Source organism: Neofelis nebulosa, chromosome 17 (genome assembly GCF_028018385.1).
Source record: "Neofelis nebulosa isolate mNeoNeb1 chromosome 17, mNeoNeb1.pri, whole genome shotgun sequence".
NCBI classification, from domain to species: domain Eukaryota; kingdom Metazoa; phylum Chordata; class Mammalia; order Carnivora; family Felidae; genus Neofelis; species Neofelis nebulosa.
In genome coordinates this window covers 14,748,327-14,759,860 of record NC_080798.1, presented here as the reverse complement: position 1 = coordinate 14,759,860, position 11,534 = coordinate 14,748,327, and the positions used below count along the sequence as shown (strand labels likewise).

The following is an 11,534-nucleotide window of genomic DNA, read 5'->3' as shown; positions in this document are numbered from 1 at the left end:
AATAAATAAATAAATAAATAATCACTATCTTGAAGAGGTATCAGCACTCTCATGTGCATTACATTTACAATAGCCAAGAAGTGGAAATGATCTATTCATCCATCATTGGATGGAGGGATAAAGAAAACGTGGTATTTCATATTGGAATATTATATATCATATGGAATATTATTCAGCCATAAAAAATAAGGGAATCCTGCCATTTTTAACACATATAAACTTTGAGGGCATTATGCTAACTGAAGTAGGTCAAATAAAGATAAATACTGTATGATCTCACTCACATGCAGAATTCAAAAACACCTGGAACTCAGATGCAGAGAACAGATTGGTGGCTTGCCAGTGGCAGGGGTGGGGCTGGGGGATGGGCAAAGGTGGTGAAAGGGTACAAATTTCCACTTAAAAGATAAATAAGTTCTAGGGATGTAATGTATAGCATTGTGACTAGTTAATAATACTATATCATATACCTCAAAGTTGCTAAGGGAGTAGATCTTAAAAGTTTTCATCACACACAAAAAGGTAACTATTGTGAGGTGACAGATGTGTTAGCTTATTATGGTAATCATTTAGCAATATATACATATATGGAATCACTATTTTGTACACCTTAACCTACTCAGTGTTATATGTCAATTATGACCCAAGGCTGGAAAAAACTTAAAAGTAAAAAATGAATCAACAATAGCCAAAGTATGGAAAGAGCCCAAATGTCCATCGATGGATGAATGGATAAAGAAAATGTGGTATATATATACAATGGAGTACTACTCAACAATCAAAAAGAATGAAATCTTGCCATTTGCAACTACATGGATGGAACTGGTGGGTATTATGCTAAGTGAAATTAGTCAGTCAGAGAAAGACAAAAAATCATATGATTTCACTCATATGAGGACTTTAAGACACAAAACAGATGAACATAAGGGAATGGAAACAAAAATAATATAAAAACAGGGACAGGGACAAAACAGAAGAGACTCATAAATATGGAGAACAAACTGAGGGTTGCTGGAGGGGTTCTGGGAGGGGGATGGGCTAAATGGCTAAGAGGCATTAAGGAATCTACTCCTGAAATCCTTGTTTCACTCTATTCTAACTAATTTGGATGTAGATTTTAAAAAATAAAAAATAAAATTTAAAAAAAAAGTAAAAAATGAAATCTGTTCCCCAACTGTTAATTCCCATTTTTAGTGTTGCTTCCTTGTATTGGCTTAAGGTTTATTCTCTTGTTTTATAGCTTCTTGAGTTGCAGGCTCAATTCCCCGCCCCCCCCCCCCCCTAAAGTTTTCAATTTCTCATGTACCAGATGCAATAAAGGTGCTGGGGATAAAGTGCTGAACAACAACAAAATAAGGTTCTGGTCAAAATAACCTTGTATACACTGAAGAGTATTAATTTTGTACAGAGTATAGCTTCAGGCACATTCTACAAGTTCAATCATGTTTGCATTTTAATGCAATTCATTCCTGAACAGTCTATTTTCATTTTTTTATTTTCTATTTGATTTAGGATTTAAATACATGAGTATAAATTTCCAAAGAGGTGACAGTCTCTCCAAAGATCTTTACAATGGAGATCTGGTACCATGTTACCCAAATGATCAAATTTAGTTTTACTAACAAAGTAATGACCTGTCCTTACATGTTTTCTGACATGTTGCAATACGACATACAGACATAACCTACCAAGTGTTCTCCCCTCAAAACATTTAATCTGAACCTAATGCAGCCTCTAGACCCAATTTCCTTTGTACAGAAAATACAAAAGCCAGAACAAAGCTAAATGACATATAGAAACAGAAAATCTAAACACATGGCAATTTTCCTGGACTTCTCATGAAGTCAACATTCTAAAATTTTTTTTAAAAAATTAAGGAGAAAGTTTCTAGACCAGTGACTCTCTGTAGCACATACCAAAATCCCCTGCAGAACTAGTAAAGATACAGAGGCTCAGTGGGCCTGGACCTCTGTATTTTTACTAGGAGTCACAGATGATTCTGGTACTCCAGAAAATTTGAGTTACTATCCTAGACTAAAAAAGACTAAAGAGAGCTTAAAACCAAATATAATACATAATCTGGAATGCATGCTATTCAGAAGATGAACTCCTAAAAAAGGCATTTTAGAGGCCAATGAAGATAGGTAATATGGAATTATGGATAAATTCCTTAAGGGTAATTATGGTACTATGGCTATATATGAGATTGTCTTTATGTTTGGGAGATACATACTGATGTAATAAGGGGTAAAGTACATGATGTCTAAAACATATTCTCAATGGCACAACATAAAATATACAGAAAAATAAATGTCAAATTGTTAACAACTCTGAATCTAGAAGGGGTATATGGGTGTTTATTCTTTCAACTTTTTCATATGTGTGGCAATTTTCATGATAAAGAGTTGGATAACATAAATGGATAGCTTTTAGTTTGCTATTCTTTCACTAATATTTAATTTATCTTAACTTCTGGACAGAGAATATAAATTATACATTTTCTGCCTGTTGCCTTTTATAGACAAGTCACTTCAAAAACTCTCCCTGAGTCTTCCACAGCTGTTTTCTCAATATCTCCTCACGCACGAAATCCATAGGGTTTCTTTCCAAAATTAACTTTCTGATGTAACTTAAGGGATGAGCTCTTAATGAAAATCCTCACGTGTTCTTTACCTCCCATGAAATTTTATACGGAAGTTATTTAAAACTTAATAGTGAATGGATGAGGTTTTTCTAAGTGATTCACAATAATACACTTTTCCTGTCCTCAGTAACAGTAATGCTAATGGAACAATGTAAAAGCTATCCTTTATGAGCACAAGCATGTGCCAAATACTTTTTCAAGGATTTTCTGTGTACTGTAACACATTTATTCCTATAATTGCACTAGTACTCACTACCATTGCCATTTATAAATGATGCAAAAAGAGGCGAGGCACCTAGTCTAATGTCACATAGGTAGTGAAATAGCAATAAAGCACATGCCTCAGGTAGATGTAGCTTATATTTGTTCCAAGGATAGTTTTTCTCCAGTTGGAGTTTGAAGGCTTTTCTAAACGCATGAAATTAACATACGTAGTAAAATATCTTTCATGATTAGTAAACAATGAACACGACGGCCACCCTGTATTTCTTACATTTAAAGACTCCCTCATCAGAATGTCTTCTCTAAAGTGTTTGCTGTGACTGTCAATCCTTCCACATTACTTATACTCAAGGAGTTCCTCACCAGTAGGAATACTGTGCTGTTGAGCAAATCTCAGTCCATGATGGAAGGTCTTCCCACATTCTTTTATATCCATAGGGTTTCTTGCCACTGTGAACTCTCTGATGATGAGTAAGCTGTTCATAACCAGGGAAGGTTTTTTCCCCGCATTCTTTATATTCAAGGACTTCTGACGATTATGAATTTTCTGATGTCGGGTCAGCTGACCAGTCACAGTAAAGGCTTTCCCACATTCTTTACACTCATAGGGTTTCAGACCTGTATGAATTCTCTGATGGGCAATAAACACTGACCTAAGTCTAAAGGCCTTCCCACATTCCTTACATTCATAAGGTTTTTCACCAGTATGAATCCTCTCATGTTGAATAAGGTTTGAGCTACAACTAAAGCTCTTTCCACATTCTTTACACTCATAGGGTTTCATACCTGTATGAATTCTCTGATGGGCAGTAAAGACTGAACTAAGACTAAAAGTTTTCCCACATTCCTTACATTCATAAGGTTTCTCACCAGTATGAGTTCTCTGATGTACAGTAAGTTCATAATTATTGCTAAAGGCCTTTTCACATTCCTTACATTCATAGGGCTTCTCACCAGTATGAATTTTAACATGTTGAATAAGGTTTGAGCTACGACTGAAGGCCTTCCCACATTCCTTACACTGATATGGTTTCTCACCAGTATGAATTCTCTGATGTACTCTAAGTTCACTACTGCAAATAAAGCATTTCCCACATTCCTTACATTCATAGGGGTTCTCACCAGTATGAATTCTGGAATGTCCAAGAAACTGATAATGATGTCGAAAGGCCTTCCCACATTCCTTACATTCAAAGGGTTTCTCACCAGTGTGAATTCTCTGATGTACTCTAAGGTCTGTACCACGACTAAAGCTCTTTGCACATTCCTTACATTCATAGGGTTTCACACCTGTATGAATTCGCTGATGTTCAATAACTTGGTACTGATGTCTAAAGGCTGCCCCACATTCCTTACATTCAAACGGTTTCTCACCAGTGTGCGTTTTCTGATGTCGAGAAAGTTGTAGGTGAAGTCTAAAAGCCTTTCCACACTCCTTGCATCCGTAGGGTTTCTCGCCAGTATGAATACTCTGATGTTGAACAAGATTTGAACCACGATTGAAGGCCTTGCCACATTCCTTACATTTAAATGGTTTCTCACCAGTATGAATGTTCCGATGTCGAGTAAGCTGTGTCAGAAGAGTAAAGGCCTTCCCACATTCTTTACATTCAAAGGGTTTCTCCCCAGTATGCATTCTATGATGTTCAATAAGTCGGTAATGATACCTAAAGGCCTTCCCGCACTCCTTACACTCAAAGGGTTTCTCACTAGAATGAATTTTCTGATGCTGAATAAGGTTTGAACCACGATTAAAGCCCTTCCCACACTCTTTACATTCATAGGGTTTCACGCCAGCATGAATACTCTGATGTTGAACAAGGTTTGAGACACGATTAAAGGACTTTCCACATTCTTTACATTCAAATGGTTTCTCACCTGTATGAATGTTCTCATGGCGATGAAGCTGGGTGAGAAGACTAAAGGCTTTTCCACATTTTCCACATTCAAAGGGCTTCTCACCGGTATGAAATTTCTCATGTCGAGTAAGTTGTATATGGAGTCTAAAGGCCTTCCCACATTCCTTACATTCAAAAGGTTTCTTTCCAGTATGAACACTCCGATGTTGAATGAGGTTTGAACCACGACGAAACAATTTCCCACATTCCTTACATTCATAAGGTTTCACACCTGTGTGAATTCGCTGATGCTCAATAAGTTGGTACTGATATTGGAAGGCTGTCCCGCATTCTTTACATTCAAATGGTTTTTCACCAGTATGCACTTTCTGATGTCGAGAAAGTTGTAGGTGAAGTCTAAAAGCCTTTCCACACTCCTTACACCCGTAGGGTTTCTCACCAGTATGAATACTCTGATGTTGGACAAGATTCGAGCCACGACTGAAGGCTTTGCCACATTCCTTACATGTAAATGGTTTCTCACCAGTATGAATGTTCTGATGTCTAGCAAGCTCTACTGGAAGACAAAAGCCCTTCCCACATTCTTTACATTCAAAGGGTTTCTCACTAGAATGAATTTTCTGGTGCTGAATAAGGTTTGAACCACGATTAAAGCCTTTCCCACACTCTTTACATTCATAGGGTTTTGCACCCGTATGAATACTCTGATGTTGAACAAGGTTTGAGCTACGATTAAAGGACTTACCACATTCCTTACACTCAAATGGTTTCTCACCTGTATGAATGTTCTCATGGCGATTGAGCTGGGTGGGAAAACTAAAAGCTTTCCCACATTGCTTACATTTAAAGGGTTTTTCACCACTATGAAATTTCTGATGGCGAGTAAGCTGGATAAGAAGTCTAAAGGCCTTCCCACATTCCTTACATTTGTAGGGTTTCTCTCCCGTATGAATACTCTGATGCTGAATAAGATTTGAACCACGACTAAAGTACTTCCCACACTCCTTACATTCATATGGCTTATCTGTATTGTGAATAAGAGAAATATGATGAGTATAAGTATGCCTTTTTTCATAGCTTATTATCTTTTGACTGATATACCCCTCTTGATGTCTCTGTCGTCCCCTAAATCTATTTCTGCATTTTGAGTCATTTCTACAATTGGAGGCCTTGAGGCCAGGAGTTTTACTTATTTGCATTATACTCTGTTTGGGCAAATTTATTTCGTAAATATCATTTTCTGGAGATAACTTCTTAGCTCCACAATTTGACTCCAAATCTGAAAGAAAAGGAGAGAGCAAACACATTTTATTTGTCTGTACATACACATGTACAAAATCCATTAAAGAATACATAACCCTAGGGGCGTCTGGGTGGCTCAGTCGGGTAAGCATCCAACTTTGGCTCAGGTCATGATCTCACGGTTCGTGGGTTCAAGCCCTGTGTCAGGCTCTGCTGACAGCTCAGAGCCTGGAGCCTGCTTCGGATTCTGTGTCTCCCTCTCTCTTTGCCCCTCCCCAACCTGCGCTCTGTCTCTCTCTCAAAAAATGAATAACAGTTAAAAAATTTTTTAAAAAAGAATACATAACTCTAAAAATATATAGAGCAAGAAAAATAAAATATATATTGAAAGTACATATAATATACTTTCAGAGAATTTGAAAAATGATAAGAAAAGCTCCAAAAATGAAGAAAGTTTATGTAAATAAGATGGTGATACTCATAATAGGGAAGAGATTAACTGTGAAATTTAGGTATTAAGTCAAAATCCTTTGGTAGGTTTGTTACAAAAGCTGATGTTCAAGCAACTCAGATGCATAGAATCGGAATTTTTAGGAATAAGTCCTAAAATGCTGTATTTTTAACATCCCTATCAGATAATTCTGATGCAAATCAAAGTTTAAGGGTCTGTACTTAAACTGTTTTTTTTTTAATGTTTATTTATTTTTGGGGGGATAGGGGAAGAGAGAGAGGGAGACACAGAATCCCAAGCAGGCTCCAGGCTCTGAGCTGTCAGCACAAGCCTGACACAGGGGTCAAACCCACGAACCACAAATCATGACCTGAGCCAAAGTCGGACACTTAACTGACTGAGCCACCAAGGCGCCCCTTCTTTTGAGTCTTAAAAAATGAAAATGGTGTCTCCTATAAGCACCTCAGGCCACAGGACTCTCGTATGATGAAAACAGTCTAAGTGAAGCATGAAGTTGTTGAAAAAAGGTTCTATCATGTTCTAAGCGCTGAAAGAAGGCAGTGTGGTAGAGACAGGATCCAAAGGGTGGCAGTGGCTTCATAGGTGGTCTCATTATCTGTGGCAAGGGTTTTAGATTTTATTGTAAGAGTAAAGGCAAACCATTCAAAACAGTTTAAGTACAGGGGCGCCTGGGTGGCTCAGTTGATTGAGCGTCCAACTTCAGCTTAGGTCATGATCTCATGGCTTGTGAGTTCAAGCCCCACATTGGGCTATCTATTGTCAGCACAGAAGCTGCTTCTAATCCTCTGTCCTCTCTCTGCCCCTCTCTCTGCCCTTCTCGAACTTGCATGCTCTATCTCTCTCAAAAATAAATATTTAAAAAAAAAGAAAAGAAAAGAAAGAAAACCAGTGGGGCTTAACTTCACAAGTTTTTACAATCAGTGGGTAAACTGTACTTAACTCTAGGTACTTTAAAAATCAGCAGGCTTAGTTCTGGGAAAGCCAGAGGTTGACGGGAAATTTGAGTCCCCATCCTTAAAGAGCCAGCATTAACAAACAACCTGCTAAGATACAACACAGAAGCGGCACTTTGAAAAGTGCCTGTGGTATACATGAAAAACATTTATTTACCAATCTCAGAATGTGTGCTGGAGGTGCAGGGATCTTTAAGAAACTTCTCCAACAACAAAAGAGCTGGCAGAAACCATTCCCTGTGCCACCAACACTTGCCTAGACAGTTGGGAGCTTCAGGGAACCAGTGCAAACACATAACACCGACCTTGCTAGCACTGCATGCCCCACATCCACATTCTCCTGTGGATCTGCCCCATCAAACCCGCCCCACTCCAAAGTGACTCCTGCTCTGGGGAGGGGGGAAGATAACCACCCCCTCCCCACACACACACACACGGGTATGCCTGCGGTTCTGGCAACTGAACCTCATAGCTAGCAATAGTGTGACCGCAGCCCTGGCAGATGGACTGAGGGCAGGCATCTGGTCTGACTGCCGGCCCTGCCCCCCAGGGAAAGCCTCTCAGGGGACAAGGCATAGAGGGTGCCTTGCAGGTTGGTTCAACTACAGCTCCAGCAAACAGGCTGAGAGCAGGCATCTAGTCTAACTGCTGACACCACCACACTATAAGCTGCTGGAGGCCCCAGACTACCCCTTAACAACACCGAGATCAAATCTTGTCCAAAACAGGCAAAGTGGGGCACTGAGGCCAATGGACTGACAGAGGAGGCTCTGCCACAACAGTGAGGCAGAGGCTGAAAAGCATATGGATCTAGTGAACAGGGGACCCTGCACTGCAGGGCACCATGGGACTTCTCTTCTTCCTAAGGCCACTACTTTTAAGATCAGGAGCTGTAACTGACTCTCCTAATATACAGAAGCAAACACACAGAGTTATATAAAATGAGAAGACAGAGGAATATGTCCCAAATGAAAGAACAGGACAAAACCACAGCAAAAAAGCTAAATGAAATAGAGATAAGCAATGTGCCTGATAAAGAATTCAAAGCAATGGTCATAAAAATATTCACCTGACTTGAGAAAAAAGTGCATGATCTCAGTGAGGCCTTCAAAAACAAACAGTAAATATAAAAAAGAACCACTCAGAGATGAAGAACTCAATGACGGAGATAAACAAAACAAAACAACACTGAGGGACTCAAGAGCATATTAGAAGAACCTGAAGAACAGATCAGCGACCTGGAAGACAGTGTAGTGAAAAGCATCAAGCTGAACAGCAAAAAATAAAAAGAATAAAAAATGAGAATAGATAAAGAAAACTCAGCAACATCATCAAGAATAATAACATTCACATTACAGGGATTCCAGAAGAAGAGAGAGAAAAGGCGGCAGAACATTTATTTGAAGAAATAATAGCTGAAAACTTTCCTAATCTGAGGAAGGAAACAGACATCCAGATCCAGAAGGCATAGAGAACTCCCAATAAAATTAACCCCAGGAAGTCCACATCAAGACACACAGTAATCAAAATAGCAAAAAAGTAGTAACAGAGGGAGAATTTTAAAAGAGAAAAATAAATGTTATATAGAAGAGACACCCTTTAAGGCTGTTCTGTTGATTTTTAGCAGAAACTTTACAGGCCAGAAGGGAAGGGTATGATATATTCAAAGTACTGAAAGGAAAAAAACCTGCAACCAAGAATACTCTACCCAGCAAAGCTATCATTCAGAATAGGAGAGATAGAGTCTCCCATACAAACAAGTTAAAGGAGCTCATTACCATTTAAACCAGCCTTACAAGAAACATTAAAGGGCATTCTTTGAATGGAAAGAAAAGACCATAATTAGGAATAAGAAAGTTATTGGGGCATCTGGGTGGTTTAATTGGTTGAGCATCCGATTTCAATTTCAGGTCATGATCTCATGGTTCATGAGTTTAAGCCCCACATCAGGCTCTGTGCTGATAGCTCAGAGCCTGGAGCCTGCTTCAGATTCTGTGTCTCCCTCTCTCTCTGCCCTCCCCTGCTCAAACTCTCTCTCTCTCAAAAATTAATAAACATTAAAAAAAATTTTTTTTAATGGAATAAGAAAGAAAGGAAAAAATTTCACAGGTAAATGCAAACATATAATAAAAGTAGTAGATTAATCACTTATAAAACCAGTATGAAGGTTAAAGCACAAAAGCAGAAAAATCAATTATATCTATAAAAATCAGCCAAGGGATTCACTAAATAAAAAGATGTAAAGTATGACATCATATACATAAAACAGAATGGGGGGAGTAAAACTTTAGTTCTTTTAAATTTTTTTTTTTTCAACATTTTTTATTTATTTTTGGGACAGAGAGAGACAGAGCATGAACGGGGGAGGGGCAGAGAGAGAGGGAGACACAGAATCGGAAACAGGCTCCAGGCTCCGAGCCATCGGCCCAGAGCCTGACGCGGGGCTCGAACTCACGGACCGCGAGATCGTGACCTGGCTGAAGTCGGACGCTTAACCGACTGCGCCACCCAGGTGCCCCAAAACTTTAGTTCTTTTAGAATGGACTCAAACTTTAGCAACCATCAACTTAATATAGACTACTATACACATGTTATCTAAAAAAATTTTTTTTAATATTTATTCATTTTTGAGAGACAAAGAGACAGAGCATGAGCAGGGGAGGGACAGAGAGGGAGGGAAATACAGAATCCGAAGCAGGCTCTAGGCTCTGAACTGTCAGCACAGAGCCCAATATGGGGCTCAAACCTACAAACTGTGAGATCATGACCTGAGCCAAAGTTGGCTGTTTAATCAACTGAGCCACCCAGGCAACCCAAGATGTTATATATGACCCTGATGGTAACCACAAAACAAAAACCTATAATAGATAGAAGATAAAGAGAAAAAAATCCAAATATAACATTAAAGAAAGCCATCAAACCACAAAGGAAGACAGCAAGAGAAGAAAGGAAGAGAGAACTATAAACACAACCATAAAACAAGTAACAAACTGGCAATAACTACATACCTATCAATAATTACTTCAAATGTGAATGGACTAAATGCTCCAAACAAAAGACCTACAATAACTGAATGGATAAAAAAGCAAGACCCATCTACATGCTGCCTAGAAGAAACTCATATCAGACATAAAGACACATAAAGATTGAAAGTGAATGTATAGAAAATCATCTACCATGCAAATAGAAGCAAAAAGAAAGCTGTGGTAGCAATACTTATATTGGACAAAATAGACTTTAACGTAAAGACTGTAACAAGAGACAAAGAATGACACCACATAATGATAAAGAGGACAATCCAACAATACTATATAGTAATTGTAAATATTTATCCACCCAACATGGAAACACCTAAATACATAAAGCCACTGTTTACAGACATAAAGGAAGAAACTGACAATAATGCAATAATAGTAGGTGGGGCGCCTGGGTGGCTAAGTTGGTTGAGCATCTAACTCTTGATTTCGGCTCAGGTCATGATCCCAGGATTGTGGGATTGAGCCCCACAGGAGGCTCTGCGCTGAGTGTGGAGCCTACTTAAAATTCTCTCTCTCTCCCTCTGTCCCTCTCCCCTACTCATGCTCTCTCTCTCTAAAAAATAGTTTAAAAAAATTAGGGATTTTAACACCTCACTTATATCAATGGATAGATCATCCAGGCAGAAATTCAACAAGGAAACCGTGGCTTTGAATGACACATATATTCAGAACATTCCATCCCAGAACAGCAGAACACACATTCTTTTCAAGTGCCCATGCAACATTCTCCAGAACAGATCACATGTCAGGCCACAAAACTTAAAACTACAAAGTAAGGGGCACATGGGTGGCTCAGTCAGTTATGCATCTGACTTCAGCTCAGGTTATGATCTCATGGTTCTTGAGTTCCAGTCCCACGTGGGGCTCTGTGCTGACTCAAGACTGCTTTATTTTATAACCCGATATATGGTCAGTATAACCCAATATATGGACAGCTGGGAGCCGGAAGCCTGCTTCGGATTCTGTGTCTGCCTCTCTCTCTGCTCCTCAATTACTCACACTCTCTCTCTCTCTCAAAAATAAACATTAAAAACAGAACAAAACAAAACAACTATGAAGTGAGTGCCACTGACCACATTTCAAAGAAAATAGCTCCAACATGGG

At 38.9% G+C, this 11,534-nt stretch overlaps 1 protein-coding gene across 5 annotated transcripts in view; it reads right to left on the bottom strand.

Annotated features, from left to right (window-relative positions):
* Positions 1–1,426: 1,426 nt before the first annotated feature.
* The window catches only part of LOC131500469 (zinc finger protein 780A-like), a 45,559-nt gene continuing 35,451 nt past the window's right edge, over positions 1,427–11,534 (bottom strand). For all 5 annotated transcript variants that reach the window (XM_058709745.1, XM_058709746.1, XM_058709749.1 and 2 more), the window contains one exon: positions 1,427–6,004. In XM_058709745.1, coding sequence (XP_058565728.1) covers positions 3,204–6,004 — 2,801 coding nt within the window. In that variant the 3' untranslated portion in view covers positions 1,427–3,203. The remainder of the gene's footprint in view (positions 6,005–11,534) is intronic.